The sequence below is a fragment of the Colletes gigas genome, unplaced genomic scaffold, assembly GCF_013123115.1.
Source record: "Colletes gigas isolate AHSC1104 unplaced genomic scaffold, ASM1312311v1 Colletes_gigas_Sc00004, whole genome shotgun sequence".
NCBI lineage: Eukaryota > Metazoa > Arthropoda > Insecta > Hymenoptera > Colletidae > Colletes > Colletes gigas.
The window spans coordinates 10,461,963-10,482,897 of record NW_025106633.1 but is presented as its reverse complement, the minus strand read 5'-3'; the positions used below and the strand labels follow the sequence as shown (position 1 = coordinate 10,482,897).

The following is a 20,935-nucleotide window of genomic DNA, read 5'->3' as shown; positions in this document are numbered from 1 at the left end:
CCGATTACAAATATTTACCTAATTAGAATCCTTATCCTTGATCGTTCGATCCTTGCGACGACGCTGTTACAGACTGACACAGTCTTTGCTCGATAAATCTCTACAACGGTTTCCGATCGTTGATAACTTGTCGTTGTTACAATTATTTTTAACAATACGTCGACATATCGTCGGTAGTTGAAATTTTCTATTCGCGAATCAACGACGTATTCGAATAAAGTTGACAAACTGCACGATTTAGAAACGTATTAACAAATTATATGTATATTATACATACAACAGTGTACGGATCAAATTCTTTGCTCCTGTCTATGGATGGAATCCTGTTGCAAATGTTATCATCAGGGGCTAGCCACAAATCTATGTATATCCATCCAAAATAATGCTTCGCTTGTCATCTATGTAGAAAATTAGCTATTGGTTTACGATGCTCGAGCGGACTCCGTGGCGCAACGGTAGCGCGTCTGACTCCAGATCAGAAGGTTGCGTGTTCAAATCACGTCGGGGTCACATTTTATTACTCCTTTTTACAAACATTCCCTTAAATAAAATTTATCTTTTATTTTCACCTCTTGTCTTATCATCTTATACAAATTATACAGATTTTCCATAATAATCCTTCCTTATTTCTAAACTAGAAAATGATTTTTCTCATTTTCATTCCCGTCGTACAATCGCATAAATTATATTACAATTTATACACGGGGGAAGATCCTATATAATAGTATTGGTTTACTTTATCAAATGCGAAAGAACAACAATTAACACATATAACACTCCTGCCTTGACAAGCCAATAATAATCTGTCCCAAATTACTTAACATATTTTCATCTATATCGTTACAATTCCCATATCTTAATCTATGGCAGAAAATCAAAAAATAATACACGAATCTCGAGCAGGGTTCAGGAAAAATACAAACTCTATGGATAATTTAAATACGATATCGATGGACATGAAAAATAATAATAGAAAGAAGGAAGGAACGGCGGGAATTTTCCTATACGTAAAGAGAGCATACGACAACGTTGATTTTAACAAATTAATAGAGATATACATATGTCTGTGCGCCAAGAATTCTTCCTGATCAACAAAATCGTGAAATAAAGTTCATTTAATAGAGTGATTCGCTTGGTTCGTTCTACCCATATTTTCTTTCCACTGATAATACATACCACCTTTTTAGATTCAGATCAAATTTATTTCGAGTGCGTAGGGCCACGCATCAAGCCCTATAACACCATTATTCTCCGTTTACATGAATATTCTTTTACATTTTACTTAGCTAACAGTTTTTTCCAGTTTTATTCATCCTTGCATACTTAATTCGACTGTCTTCGATTACTCATTCGTTCTCTGACTCGCATTTACTATCTATCTCTAATCTATATCTAAATTTCGAAGAATATTTAAACATAAACCTGAAATTGAAAAACAAATGAAAAATATAAAACTTTTCTTGCGATAACGGAACAAAAATTAGAAGTATATAATATCATTCTAAACACAAATTTCAATTTCTTTCCCCATCTTTCTTCTTGCTTCTCCTTTCACGAGGTTCTTCCTTCCTTCTGTGTCACAAATCTATTCCTTTTGTGGGATATACATACTCATTGTCTTTCCATTATCGTATCTTCTCTTCTTTATCCATGAGTTCCTCGTCCGGAGGATCACCTTTCAATACATGCTTTGCACCGCTTCTTTATGCGACCAAATTCTTAAACAACTGCAACATTGTTTAATGTTATCGACAAACGGATTTACGCTCAAACATATACTTCTGTTGAGTAACGCTAGCTTTGTTGGAAGGCTTTCCCCCCTAAATTTACTCGACTACTCGACAAATACAAAACCTTTATCAAAATCTCTCTCGAATTCTTTGGTCGAAAACTCTCCGCTTCTCTTGTGTCCTCTTTGAAACATCGACTTTGAATTCATCCTCTTTCCTCCTTATACAGCTCTCAAACCTAATCATCTTAACCGATACAATGTGGCCGCTCATATACCTACAAAATTTAAAGATTTTAATATGATTAACCTCCTTTCTATTTGTCGCCTTTTTCCCAAAAATTTCCACCTGGTACATCGGTATTACGTCCAGTTCTTTGTTCGCCTAAAATGCTTATTTTCGTCTCTTACCTTTCTTTCGTCTTTTTCTCTTTCTTTCCTCGGTTCTTCTTTATTTTTTACAATGTCTTTGGTATTTATATCACAATCTTTCTACTACCTTTTTCTTCTACTCGTAAAATAATTCATTCTTTCCTTCTTTCTTTTTCTTGCTGTTGCAATGACGTTTCATGCCCCTTTCTTCGTTTGCATGGTTTTCTTTCTTCTTCTATTGTCGCCAACGACATCTTTGCTACACTAGCGTTGACTAGTGCCACTCTTCTCCTCCTGTACTCCATGGCCAAGGGGCCCTGTCCTCTGACCTCTGTCTACTTGTTTCTTCTTTTGCTAACCTTTCCTTCTCTAGAAGTTAGGCTCCCTCCACTGTTTACTTTTTCCTATAATTCTCTACTTCTCCCGTTTCTATCTATTCCCCCATTTTTACTACACTTCTCGCCCACTACTTTATTCGTCCACGCTTTTTCACTTCTACCCCACTTCTCTTTACTGTAACTTTTCCTAATTTCACTCCAAATATCAACAACGCGCGTTCTTATTACCGTCGCCATCTTCGTCATCCCCAATACCACGTTATCTTACACTGAAGTGTGGTGTGTACTCACATCCCGCGCACAAGACGCAAAATATCAGGATAACATGAAATCACCTTTCTCCTCTTTCAGATTCAGATTTCTCGTACAGTTCAAGTTCAAGTTCAAATTGAATTTGTTTCGGATGCGTAGGACCATAAGTACTTGAATCCCTATAACACCAATCTCGTAAGTACAATTGAGCGATATTCACGCGGGTTGCCTCATTTAGCCCCTCCTAGGACCAGGATAGCACGTTAATCAAAAAAGTTCTTTTAACGTAGCTGCCTTCTTTCTCCCAGACGTGCTGCGACTATGCACATATATCTGTACGTGACTGAATGGGAACAAATGATTTGTTAAATATGTATCTAGCGTCAACTGCGCTCGAGTGCGACTTGGGTGATTGCGTGGAGATAAAGCGATAAGTACATTTTGTTTACCCCTTCTTTTCTATCTCCTCTGAATCTTTCCCATACATCGTTCCTGTTCTTTATATGATAATGTTGGCGTGAAGAAGAGAATCATTATTTTATTTTCTAACATACAGTATATCACAGTATTTTTTAAATCTAACTTTATTTATGAAGCAGATCTCTCCTGCAAATGTATTTCTCTGCTGTATCTATTGCTAAACTACTTTTCGGTGTTATTCCTATTTGTATTTTCCCCTCCTATTTCCATATTTATTTTAATCATTTCTATTTCCATACTATTTTTCCCAGTTAAAATTTTATCCCAAATCATTTCGTCTTCTCGACTCTTGTTTCTTTGATGTATCAAGTTTTTATATTTTCCTATCTTATCCAAAGTCTTTTCCTTAACTGTTAATAATTTTACTCTTTTACCCCACTCTTTTGGAAAAAAAGAGCTGTTTTAATCAATACTTCTCGATTAAGAGAGTTCGTCATAACGATTATTCTCCTCTCTACATTCATTATGTTCATTGAAGTGGACTTTCTGTTGTAGTCCATTGGCTATTCCAATACCGACTGATTCAATTTTCCTTAACTGCTCCATATTTTTATTTCCCTCTTGAAACTCTCTTTGGAGGAACACGGATGCCGCTAATCTGTAGTTAGCAGATAGAATGGACATAATCAACAATTTAACCGTCTGGTAAGCAGGAATACATGAACGACGATGGATACGGTAATGCCCACTTAAGCGTCCGCACTTTTCTCCACGGTTATCCCTACCCAATCTTGGACGCGAGCGTCCAGTGTGTCGTGCATAACTTGACGCCGGTCAAGTTATCGGTACTTACACTGTATTGTATCCCACTATTATATCTCACTCGCACTCATCCTCTTTCCTTGTCTCGGTTGAATTCGTAGAAATGACGCCGCGCCGGTCCCGAGCGCGGACGCTTAACCGGGCATTACTGTACTCGACGCGACCAGCGTTACCTCTACGTGCTTCGTGTTAGCCGCAGATTGGAAAGACACAATTTTGAGGAAGAGCCGCGCGGGCCCTAAGCACCTCTGTGACGTAGAATACGTTATTGGCCCCCAACGACCTCTTTCCATTGTTTATTGGTTCATTGACTCTAACACGGGCAGAAATTTCGGTAGGGCTACAGCCCTGACACACCTTCGACGACAATAAGCGGTCTACCTCTTTGAAATTTTACTCGATAATGCATTGTCCCATTATTCTAACCTCGCCTGTACAGATTAAAATGTAATCGCGGGACAGCGACACCGTTTTTCCCCAAAATTGGGATTATTAATGCGATTCTTATGCGTACGTACAGCCGAATCTGTTTACAGATTTAATCGTTTCTTCATTGTTTGTTCTTATCGTGTAACGCGAACACGATCTTACCGCGGTTATTCGTAGATGGATCAAACCTTATTACGCTTTCCCCTAAAATTAACGTGCAGTTCGGCAGAAAGGTGGGGGAATTCGTCTTTCGTATAGCTGAAGCTTGTATGTACATATTAGCCAGCATGCTTCTACACTAGCGCTTCTATCGGTGGCGTCATGAAATTACTGTCGGCTGCATGCGTTCCTGTTGAAAAAATTCCTCACGGGCGAAAGTCAAGGTATGACGGAATATCGCAACAGCGCAACTGAACTGAACTGAGCGCGCCGTTTGCTATAGACGCTAACACTAACTGTATGATCTCCTGGTGCTAGGAGGGGCTTTGTGAGACAACCCGCGCGAAACTCTTTTCAACGTAGGTAGAAATACAACTTCCTACATCAGTATGTTTCTCGGATATTTCAGTGCTTGCATGCGGGATGTGAGCACGCACCCCGTCATAAACACCGTTGCAACAGTACAAATGATTAATAGATATATTATGTTTTGAACGAAATTCCAGCATTTGTTATTCAAATCTTAAGAAATGGAACGTACAAACCAGCCTACGCATCCTTTCTTCAACTCCATTTACACTTCGATAAATGATTGATTTCTCAATAACTGTACGATAATTTAAATCTACCACGTCCTGTCAAGTTCACCGATGCACGTAGGTACTTATGTACCTACATCGACCATCCATAATATTGTACATACATGGTATTGTGTTGATAAAGAACAACATATTCCGTTTTTTATATAGTCTGTTATTAATGCAGATTATCAAGAGTAAACGTCTTGATGGTTTGACATTCCACTCTAATTACAATAAGTTTTTGTTTATAAAAATTAAATATTATTTGACAGAAAAATGAAAGTATTCCATTCTAGGAGGATCGATGTAACAAGGGCCCCGTGGCGCAACGGTAGCGCGTCTGACTCCAGATCAGAAGGTTGCGTGTTCAAATCACGTCGGGGTCAAAATCTCTCTTTTTTTTTTACGCGAAATTTCAATCTTAATTTGAACTCCTGATTTATTCATACAAAATCCAGTTTCTACAAAATATGTTTTAAATCATAATCGTGATATCTGAAACAACGGAAATAGCAATGAATATATCCTTCTGTGTTAGCATCGATGTTATCATCGAAATGTTTTTATGATTCTCTTTTAAACATAAATAGTTTAGAATCCTACCGTTCTAATTGAAATTTATAAAAGGGTCAAGAATTTTCGTGATTTGACCGATGGACTACGTTATGAATGTCTTGTGCGGTTCTGGTCAGACTGGCCTTGGGCGATCGGGGTCCTGTCTTTATACATATGTACATGTATATGCTTCCCGATCGTCCTTTACTTTTCTTCGAGCCGGGTGCAAAAATTCTCGCGCGCACGTGCCGCGGAACATTCTCGATCCTTCGTGCCAGATATTGATTTTTGCACACAGCTCGATTTCTAGACTGTTCCACATCGGACGGAACAATATTATTATTGCAAAAATAAATTTGATTGATTTTTAAAATTTGATAAACATTTGTTACAGCAGTCGTGGCCGAGTGGTTAAGGCGTCTGACTAGAAATCAGATTCCCTCTGGGAGCGTAGGTTCGAGTCCTACCGACTGCGAAGGCCCCCACCCGCTTCTGTTAGGGAGGAGCAAATTTCTTTTTTGCGTATAATAAAGTTTCTATTGATATTTTTAAGATTAATATAAACATTGCACTTTGCGCGTTTACAAGATTGTATTGTTGCATTCTTATGGACAATAGGCGTTTCTTTCATAGACTTTTTTTTTTTTTTTTTTTCTATGAACAAACATACGCTATTTGGCACGTTTACTGCCATACCAGGAACCGAGATTAGATTCCTCAATTTTCATCGAATAAAAATTTTCATTTTTATATACGTTACATTTTTTTTTCTAATTGTAAAAGTAACCCAAAAATGAATGTTGTATAGCCTAGTATTATATCACATACATCATACAATAAAAGACACTGCTAATTTCGTAATGTCCACACAAAGAAAAAAAGAAATGAAGGTGAAACGAGAAACGAGGAAAATTATAACAATAGTTATTCCTGTTTAGGTTTGAGTAACGCATGTACAGATTGTATGTAAAAGTTGAAAACGTGGTCGGAAGGCGCCGTGGCTTAGTTGGTTAAAGCGCCTGTCTAGTAAACAGGAGATCGGGGGTTCGAATCCCCCCGGAGCCTTGTAGAATTCTTTTTGCTCCAACTTGTACTTTAACAAGTATTAAATAATAAAGTTCATAAATACATACCGCAATGCTTTAAAATGATGTTTCGGTCGTAATTTGATAGATGAATGATCGGACCTGATTAATAAAGTATTTAAACAGTATTTATTAAAATATTATTACTCTTTTATGATAATATTCACAATGTACAAGAGCGAATAAGTGCGCATTACTGCGAATAAATAAAAGCGGACGATGTACAACGTATTAAAATTTAAACTACGCGTATAATATATTTGTATTGCTTAAAAGTCAAATTTATAGCCATTTCCAGTAACTTTGACACGAGCTACCGAAGGCGCAGAGGAATAAGCAATCCCTAATAAATTTTGGGGTTGTTGCTGTTCCTCCTGTTGCAATTCTACCTGTTCGGGGACCTATGGACGATTACTTTTAAACAAAAATCAGATTTGAATTGCGCACGATGCGCGTTAACGCGAACTTTTTAATTATTTATACGTTTACCTGTTGTTGTGGTTGCGTAGCTTGCACCTGCGCTTGAGATTGTGCTTGGGCTTGTCTTAATGCAAGAAGCTGTGCTAATTGTGCTTGATAAAGGGCAGCTGCAGAATAACCATGCAATTGTGGTTGCTGAAATTGCTGTAACTGTTTATAATAAGCCGAGGCAGCAGGATCTACAGGAGCTTGATAGGGCAATGGTACAGGTGCTCCAGAGACAAATGCAGGTGGAACTGGTGCAGTCGCATAGCCATTTGCAATAGAACCAACTGGAAACGTTCCTAAATAATGACAGAATATAATTACAATGTTACTTTGCTTTTCTACGAACATGTTTTAATAAAAATTACATATAATTTTTTAGATTTATCACGAACCTAAGCCAGGATTTCTATAAGCAAGCGCATTAGCAATGTTAGGAAAAACTCTTTGTGCTAAATGAGGATTTCCAATGTTGGAACTGAACGACTGGTGAGAACTGGGGCCACTGAACGCGAAAGCAGTTTGCGTTAAACCTGGTCTAATAAAACTGAAAGATGCATGTTGATCGGAACTCCCTAGTAAATTCGTCGGTTTCACGCCTTGAACAGGTGGTTCGGCAAATATTGCGACAAGCATCGTGCAACAAAGTACTATGTATTTCTGAAAATTATACTTGCATTAGAATGTGTAAAATGATTTATCAGCGACAAGCACATTAAAATAAAAACGTTCTTTGTCCGATGGAACTAACAAAACAAAACAAAACACTTACCAACATGTTGGAAACTTATGAGAAATTTAAAAATTTGTCGGTAAATCGAACGACAGTAACATCACCAATGAACATTAACACACTATTCTGACGCTAAGTCAACTTGTGGAGAGTTATATATCGCGGAAGCAGCCGAGTTGATACGTGAGTAGCATTGCATCGACACATTTCCAAGCACACGATGACACTTTCTCCAAGATGCGACAATTCATGAATCGTAATCGCTTAATATAAAATTTCTGTCTTTACAGAAGACTTTTATGATACAATATGTTGCGAACAATAATTTGTTAATCAGAAATCGAGAATGACAAACACGTACAAATTCATCATGGTTTACCGTATATCTTCATTAATACTGATACATCATCGACTAAGGGGGTATTCTACATTAGAACTTAAAGAAAATCGATTTTTTTTTATAAATTTTATTTTCCGAAAGTATATGTCCTCGAAAATATTGCTGCCAATGTATACTACCGGATTCAGGAAAATAACAAAGTTGTCAAAATCTCAAATTCTAGTGGACCGACTAATAAAAAATTTTGAGAGAATCTTCAGCACACGTGTTCCTATCGCTTGAACTACGATTTTCTAAATCCGATGCTTTCTACTATTTTCTTTTTTTTAGCACGTTAAATACAAAAAAAAAGAAAAATACAAAAATTGAATATTTTTGTATGAAAAAAATTGTGGATATTCTTCAAATATAGATCTAAATATATGTATTGAAACTTAATACAAAAATATTTTACCCTTTTCACCAAAAAAATGTCAAAATACCATGAAAATATTGCATTCTAGAATAGAATACCCCCTTAAATTACTCACTGTTAAGTAAGTGTATTATACAGAGAAATATATTTAACATAATATTACATATTATCACAGCAAAACTATATAGGGCAGTGTAATGTTTCAATTCGATTCATCTACAGTCGTGGAATTAACGAGGAAAGTTGCTTTCAATCAGCCGAAAATGGAGTTGATACGTAGACGAGTTATTAATCGTAATCAGTTAGTCGCTCATAGAATATTAAACAACTTATTTACTGGCAGTGATACAATTTATTTATGTCTCGCACACATTCGAAAGCCTTAATTATGTTTGGTCATAAAACAATCGTGAATTTCTTTTTGTTTTTATACGCACGATATTGACTTTTATAATGTAAAGACACTTTCTTACATGTTTTTATGAACATTAAACAACATTATATACAATACGTAATAAAAAAGACGTTGCAGTTGTTCAATTTAAGCCTCCATTTCGAAATAGCATTTATTCGTATTACAGTCGTGGACGCTTTTATTGCTATACGTTTTAAAAATGTTTTAGATTAGTATGGACACCCCTCTTAGACAACCACCAGTATTGTGCATACCATGACGTAGGTACTTTTTAAAAATAAGTAGTCCAATGGTTTCAACATCGACAAATCAATTGTGAAATACGACGTAAATTTGTGCGCAATGACATTGAATGTTCCCCTTCATAGTATCCTTTTACATACTAGAGAAGTATGATTGATAAAACATACCCATAGCAGTGGTTGCAAACAACGCAAAACAACTCCACCACGTTGCTAAACCTAATAAACCTCTGTATACGTCTGTAGTAAATATCTGTGAAACAATAAATAATAGAACGAGTACAGTTTGTAGAACTGCTTATTGCTAATGCCCAATGAAGATTACCTGTTTCAAGGAACCCAACGCAAGTTGAAAATCTTGAGCTGTTTGCACGACAGTCCTTTCGTTATCGTTGTTATTCATTATAGTCAGCACAGATTTAGGCAGTTCATTGGCTGGACACTCTTCAACTGCTGTCCCTTTTAAAAGTCCTTCCCAAGTATAACCACCTATAGATAACATGCAAATACACTAACGCGTTAAAATAATGTTACCTAGAACGAATAAATTATTTTATCGGAAATCCTTTTACCTAATGTTTTGTACATAAATGTGAAAAATAAACATATAATAATTGGAACGATGAATTGCAACGCTACAACGCATAAATAATAAAACACTGCTGCAATCTGAAACAAATCACAGAATAAATTCCAACTGTTATAAATTAATGTTCGTTTCTACTTTCAATTTTTTATAGATACCTTTTTCTGTAATTCAACATTTTTTATTCTACCAGCTTCTTTCTTTTGAGTCTCTAATCGTTGCACAGCTAAATTAAGATACGATTGCAAGTACATTGGCATCAATACGAATTTTAATAAAACTGCAACAACGATTGCAATTAACCTCATGCTCTCGAAAGCTGAGGACGTCATTCTGCAAGAATGTTTGTTTGTTTTATAAACAGTCTGTTTACGTGCATATACTTTATTGTAACATTTACTATCCCTCGACTTACAATGGCCCATTCATACCAGTAAATATTCGAACTGTGAGGTAATCTCTGCTTATGGGCTTAATCCATAAACTCACCAACAGAAGCGGAGAGGCATAACTAATATTTGCTATTAATACTAGTAGCTTTTGATTTTTATAATATCTGGAATGTGCTGTTTTCATTATCAGATTATTATATTATTAGTATTTAAAAAAATGAATGCAACATTAGTACCTCAATGCATCCCAATGCATTTTAGATACTCTCAATCCTGGGAAAATAAAGAAAGAACCGAGCAAACCACACCATAAGGCAAGGAAGAACTTTACAACAATTTTTGATGCAGGACCTCTATAAAAGAATGTTTAAGAGTATTGTTTAAAAATGAAGAAAGATAAAAGAATAGAATAAATAACACAGGTATTGCAAGTTTCTACTTGAATTTTAAGTTTCAAAGACTTACGTAGAGGAAAGACCTTGATTGTCTAAAAACAAGGATGCACTATGATTGAAGCTAACATAGGCTTTGTCCAATCCAATTTCAAGGTTGTTTTCATCAACTATAAGAATTATCATAGCTATGAGGAGATATGCAAATCCGGTAACGATACACGTAGACCTCTCGCCTGTACTCTCCTCTCCTGTGAAATATTGTATCCACAAAGAAAGCAGCACTTTGCTAGATACTAATTAAGGAAGTTAAACTCAAAATACAAGATTTATTCTAGAGGAAATAAATGTGTTTTTGTAACGCGAGGTTAATCGTGCAAAGGATACAATGCAAAACCTAGAACCAACGAGCACCAAAGCATACTTAGATTAATCTCATCTTTGATCGGATAAAAGTGATTGTACACCTGTTTAGCGTCGATAAAACACAAGCGAATGTACAATAAAGATACAGATATAAAGAAGAGACAACTACTTTGTTAGCGGGAACAAGACATTACCAACCTCTGTCATTATATAAACAGCAGCAGCATAAATAGAAAAATCCAATAACCACTGGTACTCTGTATAATATTTTAAATGCACAACATCTAATGTAGTTATCTTAGCACTTTCTAGCGTAATATCCAAATTTCTAGGAACATAAAATGTATCTCCAACTTTTCCATTTTCCATGTGTTTGTTTTTCCTCGGTTTTTCTTTAGGCACGCCTACGAGAGTCTTCAGTTGTTGATCAGTCGGATATAAATAACGCACCAAACTATTAAACGATAACATTTTTGATTAAAGTAACACTTGATTCGATTATGGCTGTTACCGATGAAATACATACCCGGTAGAGCACAACATCCACCTTGCCAAGGAAAAATGTGGAGTTAATTTCTGGATGACACTAACCATGATAAGAGTAATGACCAATTGAGCTCCTAAAAGAGCCTAAAACGTTTCACGTGTATTTAGAATAGAATATTTAATGTTTACCATTGTCTATTGAGAATTAAAGCAATTATATTCAATGAAATTACCATAGTTTAATTCGTTAGAGAATTTGTCAACTACAATGGGTCCACTGGTTTCACGAAAATATACATTTCATCACGGTATCCGTAATTCCTCGATGAACTGTTGATTAAATGCTGAGAGACACAGCAATAAATTATCTTGCATTTTACGTCGGTCATGTATATTCAACCATCGTAAATGGCACACGATCGAATAGCTGGTTTTATAAATAGTTGTAACCCCGCGAAACCAAAAGCATCGTAACTCTTTGGATGGGATATGAGGTTATTTCCAGTTATTCCTATTCTATCTATAGTGAAGTAAGATCAACTTGTTTGTGGTGACGCCTCAACAACTCACCGCCAGGGGGCTACGCGAAATAGCTGGACACATTTCGTTTAAAATAAGATAACAAATTTTTGAACTTAACTTTACAATATTAGTTATGATACTACTCTTTGTTAATTTTCTACTTTCTTAAGCGTTTTGGTACAATTATTATGCTACTGATACCTATATTCATTATATGTATATGCTGAAAATACTAAGAACCTTTTAATGTCTATAATTTATACATTTTTTACACCTAGCTACGACTGTTCCGCTTACGAAAAGTTTTTTAGTGATTACTTTAAAAAAGGTACCATCTAATAAAATTGCTTTCTTTGCACACAACTTTAACTATTTTTTACTATTAAAGTAAAATCGTTACATCCCAAGTTCTAAAATCCTTATTACATCGACCAGCTTCAAATCCATCTTGTGCAATTAAAACCCGCAGGCATGTTCATATAAACAACAAAAGTGAATTCTTTACACAGGAAATGCTGGTTTTATGATAACACAAAACCTAGAGAAAAAAATAAGAATGATTAGATGTGAAGAAATATTTAATAGCGCATTGGTACGTAACGGAACATGAATCCCTCTTGATTTTTTATGCATCCACTTAACCGAGAAATTAAATTACCGCTACTTGAACAATTGAGTTTATAAATCTTTTTTTTTAAAAATACTATTTATTCTCGGATATCTATCACCAACATCGTTCTATTAACACGTACAGTCTACGATATTTTTTATTAGAATATGTCCCCAATAAACATGTGTCTTTTTAGCAAAATAACATACATATGTGGCGGCGATGGTAGCAAATGTGTTAATACGAATTGGTTAGCAGTTCTATGCGCAGCGATCCTTTCAGGATCTGATACGATCTTGCATCGCGGGATTTCCATTCCATCGATCACGTAATGCGATAATTATAAATGATCTTTCATTTAAGTGACATACGTATGCAAAATCAACTAATCATATGATTGATTCTTCAATTTATCCAAAATATTATAAATTTTATTATACTTTAATCATATTGAGTGCCAAAGGGTTTCGATCGATTATTTACGTTTTCATTTCGACCAGAACGTTCACGTTAAAACATTTGGTCAGACTTTACACACTTTGCACACTTTCGGAAGCTTCAAATTTACACTAACACGATAATTAAGAAACGTTGAAATGTTTTAACAATCAGGCTACAATTTAATAATAATAAGTAATATTCTTGATACAAATTACATCATCGTTCTGAATCTTCTAGCTGGTCTCATCGATAAGATCTATTTTAGATCCTGCTAGAAAAGTGATACTATTCTGGTATATGTATAAATCTTACCGATGTGTCTGATTAACAGATCTAGGATGAAAAACAGTAAAAGCAAAAATCACAAAAACAATTACTTTTATCCAAGTGTTAATTTATCATACGATTAAGCAGGGAAGCGCCTAAATTAATAGTTGTATCAGGACGCTAGTAGCTTTATCGACGCCTCTCGCCCTCCTCTTTGAGGAAAAACGCGCGAATCGTTTATTCGGAACAACAAATACGAGTTTCGCGGAGGAAGAACCGATATAAAAACAACAGACCATCGATTCACGCGACCAAATGCCGACAAGTGTTCGTCAAGTGTAGACAGCGCAAAAAGTCTTCTGTACGTATGTTTCGTTCTTTTCTAATTTTCGTAGTAACGCGATATCAAACAATGTAACGTCAACTCATTGTAATTAAATTAGTTGGGCAAACTTTACTCGCAAATAACTAAACAAATTTTACATTCGTACGTAAACTAATTTCCTTTTACGTTTCGTTCAATAACGTATTGACATTCTTTCGACCATCGTTACGAATCGTTCGTAATTAAGTACCAATTGTCCCTGAGTGTCGATAAATGTATAGAGTTAAGCGCATCGCTGAAAATGTGACGTCGAAATAATTTGTATCATTACGCAGCTGATCGAACAAATTATATAATTTCCAATTAACCGAGCAGAAACCGAGGATCGGAATTAAAACGAGCGAAGAAATCGAAATTCTCGCGCGGTGCAGCCTACCGAGAAAGAAACATGGATTTTAAAAAATAAGATTCTTTCGATTCCTCTATTAAAAGTTGTCGCTTCAACTTTTCGCTTCACGATTAATGTGTGACTAAGCACCTGAACAAAAGATCGCTCCATATATGATCAACCTACGTCGACTAACTTATAACATTTCTTGGACTCGTTCCTGAAACGGTACGCGCAACTGTATAGTTAGATCGAAGAACAAAACAAAAAGTATAAAAATCCATTAGGGTGAGATTCCCGACAGGAATGTTAAAAAAATCGATTTAGGTGTAAAATATAGAAACGTTGATATCTCCGTGAAGCGAAAAAGGATCGTTGTCGATCAAGCTTTATTAAGTTGTCCAACATTTCTATAGAAGTTGATATTCAAAATCCACTTGATCCTGAAATCGAGAAATTATTTAAATATTTCAAGGTTTTTTTAAACAGAGATAATTGGCCTTTATCTGAAAGTTTACCTTTATTGTAATGACACCCATACCTATTAGAATATCTTACCTAATTTGAATAGAAAATTGATTATATATTTTCGTTCTTAATAAAAGTGATAGATTCAAGAATTATTAAATAATCTGTTGACTTGAAAGTCTGAACAGCTAAATGTTGACATTTGTATTCGTTATACTTTTTGCTAAAATGAATTCTAATAATTACAAGTAATCGCCTACCTAATAGGGATCCTTCCTCGACATAACATGTTTATACTTTCATGGAACAGAATAAATAAAGATTTCATACGTTTTCAGGTAGTTGGCGTGCAAAAATAACAATAATGGCGCTAGTATTTGTTACTTCGCTTCTTCTCTTACTATCGAGCTGCCTCTCCCACGTAGAGAGCAGACCAAATTATATAGAGTGTCAGAGCAATTCGGAGTGTGGACCAGGCCATTGTTGTAGCATAGGTATTCCTCTCGTTATAAGACAATAAACAATAATATTTGATAAAAGTATTTTAACAAAATGCATTATTTCAGGGCCCATAAGGTACAGTATGCCACAATGTAAACCCATGCTAACAGAAGGACATATGTGTAGACCCCAGAGCGATTCCACGATTAACATGACTGCAACATATCCTGATGGTGCTGAAGTATTACTAACCAACGTTCATTACATCCTATGTCCCTGTGCCGATGGATTATCGTGCGATAGAGGTGTTTGCATGGTGTCGAGTGAACAACATGACAACAATTATCTAACTAATAAAAACAGTAAGGGACAAGATTAAAAAAAAAAAAATGGTAACAAAGCTACTATACAAAACAGTGACAATGATTAACGAAATTATCTCAGAGGATCTTACAGTTTATAATCGACTGTATGATAATACTATAGACAAGATATATGATCGTACGCCTCATCTATGGTAACATCGGGCTTTACATAAAATGAACAATAATCTTATTGGAAACGATTGAAAGAACCTGACCTCAATGACACAAATTATGAACCAAAGGATTAAGTAGCTTTAAATTAAAATGAACTGATAAGACTTGTATTAAACATCATTGAATCAAAGGGATACAATATTAAATAAACTTAAGAAAATGTTGTGATAAAATTATATATGTATTATGTATTTATTGGTTAAATTCCGAAAGAATGAAAATAATCGCTGTATTCTAATCGATACACGTTAACAAGATAGTTTCATCTTTAGTTTCATTTGCACTCAAAGTTTGTATTTCTAGAGTACTTCGAGGTGTTGAAGAAAAATAATTATAACGAACTTACACCATATAATATTATTGAATAAATATAATATAACCAAAAAAATAAACGTTTTGTTATTTACTTCTAATATAGGACAATGAAATCGTTCTGATATGTACGAGGTATGTACTTCGTATGAATAATAAGATAGGACCTGAAGAATATCAGCGGTATATGTATGCACTACTATTTTGTATGCCTTTGATTAATTAATTTTAAAATATAATTTATTGCTTTGTATAATATCATCTATAATTTATACTTATATCACTGTGCTTTAAACAAAGAGGTTGTTCGACGTCCACTGGTTTTTTTTAACAGATCGGGACTACACTGTAGTCACTACAATTCGTGTAACACCAAACTTCCTATACCTCGTCTGTGGTTCTGGTTCCTAGTTTTCACTAGATCGGTATTTCAGTTTCAGTTCGTATCATCTCAATTTGTATAAGATTTTACATCTGTCTTATATGTCGTTTATGATTGTACTATGTTATCGCAGAAAATTTTATCACCTTCATTGTCAAAACATTATAGATGCTTTTACTATTGATGTTTCTGTTAAGAAAGTTCTTTTTTCGTATATGAAAAGTATTGTTAAATTAAGTGTGTTTCAACGGTATGGACAGTCAAGTGTGTGGGAACGGTAGATTGTTAGATCTGATCGATGAGGCTTGGCATAAGGAACGTTTGCCTATTGATGATATTGTAGTACCAGTGGTAGAATTACCCGATCCTGAAAGCGACAATGGTGATTCTCACATGACATTGAAGGAATTAGAACAAAAGTGGAATAATCTAGCTTTAGGGACTCTCAGTGAAAATCATTTACATTCCCCAACCCCGTCTCATAATTAAGCAAGTACCAATTTATCGTACTAAGAACTTTACATAACCAATGTTCCGACAATTTGTTTACTTCCTCTTTTTATTAAAGATTCAGAATGGAGTTTCCAGATATAGGAACAAGATGTTCGATCAAAGACTGCAAGCAATTAAATTTTTTACCATTTGTATGCAACCATTGTCATGACACTTTTTGCAAAGAACATTTTCATATAGCCTCTCACAAATGTTCAAGTTTTCGTGAAAATGTTGTAAGCACTAAAACAAAGGCTTCAAATTATGTGTGTTCGGATGAATCTTGTAAAGAAACTTCACCCATTGAGATGCAATGTATCAAATGCAAGAAACACTTTTGTTTACAACATAGATATCATGGATGTCTGGAATATACTAACGAAGAAAAGACAACAAAGTTGAAAAAGTGGCAAATACCAAAGAAACAGTTTGCTGAAGCAAAAGCCATAGTGGATCAAGAAATTTCAGACACTTTGAAGAAATCCAAAAATATTGCAATGGCGAATAAAGTATCTATAAATTATCTAAATAATCTACGATAAACAATTATACATATGTGTTTAATTCAAGTATTGTTTATTTAGGTACGTCTTATGCGTATAAAAGGTTCAGCCGTTGGTCCTAAAAATGTACCGATGAACGAACGTTGTTATTTCCTCGTATATTTGTCAACTAAAGTACCCAATAAGAATCTAGGACCATCGAAAGGTATTTACGTGAACATAAACTGGACAATTGGAAAAGCTATAGATTCGATGGCAGACATACTGAAAATATCAAACAATAATAACGTATTGGGTGTATCTAAGTTACAACTGTTTCATCATTTAACCGGTACGCTGGTATGTAATGAAATGGATACATTACTAACAAAGTTATTTGAAAAATCTGAACTTGTTGACGGACAAAGTGTTATTTTAGAATATTCAGACACTACGGCTGTAGATATTTCTTTATATAAATAAACTTATTTACAGTAAACTACAAGATTAATTTTTGTTCCTTTCATTTTCAAATGTATTAACTTTTAAATCTGTTGAACATATATTTTTTTTTTATATATAATAGTGTACTGGTAGTGGCAAAAATGCAATGTTAGAATAATACTTGTTTATTACAAACTAGACAGTTTCATATATCAGTTTTACATTAATTCTTAATAAAAGAACACGCAGATGTACTCTATATGCACTCAACGAACAAATTGTTTACCAGATTATTGTCAGATTTGTTCCAAATAAAATATAAGACAATATTCTGACTTTGGCACTGGACGTTTTTTTTATTTATGCACTTCAGTTACACTAATATAGTAAAATAAAAAAAATCAACAATATTAATTTGTAAATAACTATATGCTTACCGATATTAGTATAATACGATTGTACGAAGATTAAAAAAGAGAAATAATAGCAAAAGTCTCCGAGTTAAATTGTTCGACTGATGTGCGTGTTTTATCCAAGTACTTATCTCTTGTATTTCATTATGTCAAATTATTGTTACTCCTTATAAAAACGAACAAAATTCTTATTTTAAATAAGAATAAAATACACTTACATGCTGAAGTATTTCTGCAAATAATTATGTAAATATGTTGTAATAAAGCAAGCCGTATAAAAAGGTTTGAATCTCTTCAATTGTGTCTACTTTATAAATTATATAATATTCTTGTAAGTCTTTTGTAGATCAATTATTTAAAAGCTTAAACTTTCCAATACTTACAATATATATTAGATACACTATGCAGATAATAACTTGAAATTCTGATGCAAAAATTACTATTATCACAGCCGATCCCACTACAAGCCATACTGAGCGAGAGGCAGTAAAGCTGCGAGAATCCGATTTTGCAAAATTAGAATCTCGCGATTTTACTGTTTTTCGTTTAGCATGACTAGTACTGGAGTCAGCTTTGCTATTATATAAAATTCAATATCATACATGAATATTTTTCAAAGAAATGATATTTTTATACATATAAAATTATTGCACGTCATTACCGAATCAAGTGTCATGGTACGTACGCGTATATTTGGTTAATCTTATATCAACTAAAGTTTTGTCTTTAAATGTTGGTAGTTTTTGCAACAGAAAATTCATATATGTATAACTAAATGTATAAATTGAATATTATTCAGACTCAGTTCCACTATTCTAGAGTAAACTGGTATGAGAGTAATCAACTTCTTACTATGTAAGATATGTAAAATTTCGAGAGAAAATATATATGGCTATATGACCCAACAATTTGGCAGTAAAGACAAAAAGTAATAAGAAAAAAACTAAAAATTGGTTATAAAAACATGGTAATACGTAAGAATGAGTAAAAGCTAACCTTTGCTTAAATATATATGAAAATAATTTTTAAAATAAAGAACAAGTCTAATCAAAGAGAGAATGCAGAGTATGTATACAGAGATCGCGAAAAGAACGAGTAATGTCATTCGAACATTTACATGTGTTTCAATATCTTGGCCTCGTGTTCGGCCATTGGCCACCTGCCTGCTGGGAGGGGAATGAATTTGGTAGCGGTAGGTGGCCTGAAGTCAAGCTCAGGAATGCCAACGAGACTTTTGCAATTCAATTTGACCTTCTAACGTTTTAGCAAGATAAATGACAAATAGTTGACTAACAGCTATACCCAAAGCAATGCCCGCTATTGTATAAAGATTACGTTCCGCCCAACTTCGTACAATTTCAATGCAACCACTAGTCCATACCTTCTTGCCCGCTTCAGATACTGGTAACATCTGAACTTTGTAGCCACACATTATATTCATAAGACCACTCTGAAAATTTAAGTAATGCTTTCTTTCCTTATTTCTCAATTCTATCGATAAAATACTATGTACAATTAAAAATAGACTTACCGATATATCCGTAGCATTGATACAACAAGAGAATGGTACACCGCACCGTTCTACGCTAGGACTGGAACAATTAAAGTATTCGTTCTTCCCCCAGTCTAGATATCCTTCTTGACTTAAGCCACAGCACCGAAACTATTCATGAAAATATTAACATATTTCGTGTTATTGGACTTGATGATATATCTTAACAAACATTCGTTTATAAAAGTACTTGCTTCTTGTTGTCCAAAATCGATAAAGTTTTGTAGATCAGGATCCTCTCTATATGTTTGTATAATTTTATCGGTAAATGATTCCTCCAATAAAGATTGCAATGTGTGTGGAAATACAAAACCAACAATTGCTACGCCCATTTCAAGGAGAAAAAACACCAACAGACACAATGAATACTGTAATAAATAAATAAATAAATATTATACAATCTGTTTATAAACTAGAAAAAATATATATATAGCGATACTAACAAATTTTAGAAGACAAGTATTTTCACGCAATGCTCCAACACATCCTGCGAAACTAACAACGAAAACTACTCCTCCCGCTATAACCATTACAAGTGAAATATTCAGGACTACATCATATACATTTTCCACTCGAACGGAACCAGTTGCTTGCCACTTGTCCACAAACGCATATAAACCCACTCCGATTAACAGTCCTCCGAATAACTATATCATACAATATTTATGTTTTAAATTTTACTGCACTTTCTATCATATTATATGTATAAATAAAATAACGAATGTATATAATAGAATTTGCTACTTAATTATTCGTACGTAAAATTATTAATTATAACAATAACATAGATCAATTAAACCAATGATATACAGGGTTCACTTACCCAAAAAACAAAATTGAGTAAAAATATCATATACTTTACACACGAACTAACGTAAGTAAAGTTATTTGTTCGTCTCCGGTTATTCATCGTTGTAAGGTAAAAACAGTTTTACAAGATATTAATTGGTATGTACAATTAATACAAGCACTCGCACTTTCAATTATTATATATACATATATATATACATATATATATATATATATATATGTACACACAAATTACATCGATCGCATCGCTAATTTGACAATTTCACATACTGGACGCATATTTGTGAACTTTTCACTCGATCGTTGATAAACAATATTTGATTGCCCATGTATCAAATCAAAAGTATAATACACCATACTTTGACAACTTACTTTGCATCCGCCATTACAGTTCCGTTTCTTGCATTCCTAGCTTTCAGTTGAGATCAGCTGTCCATACATTCTGTGTTTCAATGTTACAAAACTAAAGCGTC

General features: G+C 34.3%; 4 protein-coding genes, 1 long non-coding RNA gene and 4 other non-coding genes across 10 annotated transcripts; 5 read left to right on the top strand and 4 right to left on the bottom strand.

Moving 5' to 3' along the window:
* The first annotated feature begins 438 nt into the window (after window positions 1-438).
* Trnaw-cca lies at window positions 439-510 on the top strand. The gene has a single exon. It is a non-coding gene; the product is annotated as a tRNA-Trp (tRNA).
* Window positions 511-592: 82 nt separating this feature from the next.
* LOC122405296 lies at window positions 593-2,675 on the bottom strand. Its single transcript, XR_006259755.1, has 3 exons — window positions 2,141-2,675; window positions 1,855-2,007; window positions 593-1,727 (listed from the first exon to the last, which is right to left on the bottom strand). It is a non-coding gene; the product is annotated as an uncharacterized LOC122405296 (long non-coding RNA).
* A 2,741-nt stretch (window positions 2,676-5,416) lies between these two features.
* On the top strand, window positions 5,417-5,488 carry Trnaw-cca. The gene has a single exon. It is a non-coding gene; the product is annotated as a tRNA-Trp (tRNA).
* A 562-nt stretch (window positions 5,489-6,050) lies between these two features.
* Window positions 6,051-6,132, top strand: Trnas-aga. The gene has a single exon. It is a non-coding gene; the product is annotated as a tRNA-Ser (tRNA).
* A 516-nt stretch (window positions 6,133-6,648) lies between these two features.
* Window positions 6,649-6,722, top strand: Trnat-agu. Its single transcript has one exon. It is a non-coding gene; the product is annotated as a tRNA-Thr (tRNA).
* A 243-nt stretch (window positions 6,723-6,965) lies between these two features.
* Window positions 6,966-9,585, bottom strand: LOC122405164 (general transcriptional corepressor CYC8-like). 2 transcript variants are annotated; one of them, XM_043409702.1, is made up of 4 exons: window positions 9,521-9,585; window positions 7,603-7,867; window positions 7,232-7,506; window positions 6,966-7,143 (listed from the first exon to the last, which is right to left on the bottom strand). In XM_043409702.1, the coding sequence occupies exons 2-4, from the start codon at window positions 7,841-7,843 to the stop codon at window positions 7,012-7,014; spliced, it is 648 nt and encodes a 215-aa protein (XP_043265637.1). In that variant the 5' UTR covers window positions 7,844-7,867; window positions 9,521-9,585; the 3' UTR covers window positions 6,966-7,011. The 2 variants fall into 2 exon arrangements, with proteins under 2 accessions (XP_043265637.1, XP_043265636.1); XM_043409701.1 differs by lacking the exon at window positions 9,521-9,585 and adding an exon at window positions 7,980-8,060.
* Window positions 9,176-12,087, bottom strand: LOC122405163 (transmembrane protein 161B). Its single transcript, XM_043409700.1, has 11 exons — window positions 11,808-12,087; window positions 11,615-11,718; window positions 11,287-11,542; window positions 11,110-11,189; window positions 10,796-11,011; window positions 10,567-10,683; window positions 10,354-10,494; window positions 10,097-10,271; window positions 9,925-10,021; window positions 9,678-9,841; window positions 9,176-9,605 (listed from the first exon to the last, which is right to left on the bottom strand). The coding sequence occupies exons 1-11, from the start codon at window positions 11,808-11,810 to the stop codon at window positions 9,486-9,488; spliced, it is 1,473 nt and encodes a 490-aa protein (XP_043265635.1). The 5' UTR covers window positions 11,811-12,087; the 3' UTR covers window positions 9,176-9,485.
* Window positions 12,088-16,626: 4,539 nt separating this feature from the next.
* On the top strand, window positions 16,627-17,726 carry LOC122405303 (AN1-type zinc finger protein 1-like). Its single transcript, XM_043409951.1, has 3 exons — window positions 16,627-16,758; window positions 16,838-17,270; window positions 17,346-17,726. The coding sequence occupies exons 2-3, from the start codon at window positions 16,845-16,847 to the stop codon at window positions 17,724-17,726; spliced, it is 807 nt and encodes a 268-aa protein (XP_043265886.1). The 5' UTR covers window positions 16,627-16,758; window positions 16,838-16,844.
* A 188-nt stretch (window positions 17,727-17,914) lies between these two features.
* LOC122405063 (tetraspanin-33-like) lies at window positions 17,915-20,742 on the bottom strand. The gene is made up of 6 exons (XM_043409547.1): window positions 20,673-20,742; window positions 20,476-20,640; window positions 20,096-20,299; window positions 19,847-20,020; window positions 19,632-19,763; window positions 17,915-19,550 (listed from the first exon to the last, which is right to left on the bottom strand). The coding sequence occupies exons 2-6, from the start codon at window positions 20,560-20,562 to the stop codon at window positions 19,314-19,316; spliced, it is 834 nt and encodes a 277-aa protein (XP_043265482.1). The 5' UTR covers window positions 20,563-20,640; window positions 20,673-20,742; the 3' UTR covers window positions 17,915-19,313.
* Window positions 20,743-20,935: the final 193 nt, after the last annotated feature.

Excerpts from the sequence above, each read along its gene's own strand:
- LOC122405164 (XM_043409701.1), bottom strand. Across the intron at positions 7,507-7,602 it reads TTATAGAAATCCTGGCTTAG|GAACGTTTCCAGTTGGTTCT; the intron begins GTTCGTGATAAA and ends GTCATTATTTAG. Across the intron at positions 7,144-7,231 it reads CTACGCAACCACAACAACAG|GTCCCCGAACAGGTAGAATT; the intron begins GTAAACGTATAA and ends AATCGTCCATAG.
- LOC122405163 (XM_043409700.1), bottom strand. Across the intron at positions 11,190-11,286 it reads CTGTTTATATAATGACAGAG|GTGTACAATCACTTTTATCC; the intron begins GTTGGTAATGTC and ends GACGCTAAACAG. Across the intron at positions 9,606-9,677 it reads CGTTGGGTTCCTTGAAACAG|ATATTTACTACAGACGTATA; the intron begins GTAATCTTCATT and ends ATTGTTTCACAG.
- LOC122405303 (XM_043409951.1), top strand. The coding sequence starts at position 16,845 with ATGGAGTTTCCAGATATAGGAACAAGATGTTCGATCAAAGACTGCAAG. Across the intron at positions 17,271-17,345 it reads ATATTGCAATGGCGAATAAA|GTACGTCTTATGCGTATAAA; the intron begins GTATCTATAAAT and ends TTGTTTATTTAG.
- LOC122405063 (XM_043409547.1), bottom strand. The coding sequence starts at position 20,562 with ATGAATAACCGGAGACGAACAAATAACTTTACTTACGTTAGTTCGTGT. Across the intron at positions 20,021-20,095 it reads ATACTTGTCTTCTAAAATTT|TATTCATTGTGTCTGTTGGT; the intron begins GTTAGTATCGCT and ends TATTTATTACAG. Across the intron at positions 19,764-19,846 it reads TCGATTTTGGACAACAAGAA|TTTCGGTGCTGTGGCTTAAG; the intron begins GCAAGTACTTTT and ends TTTCATGAATAG.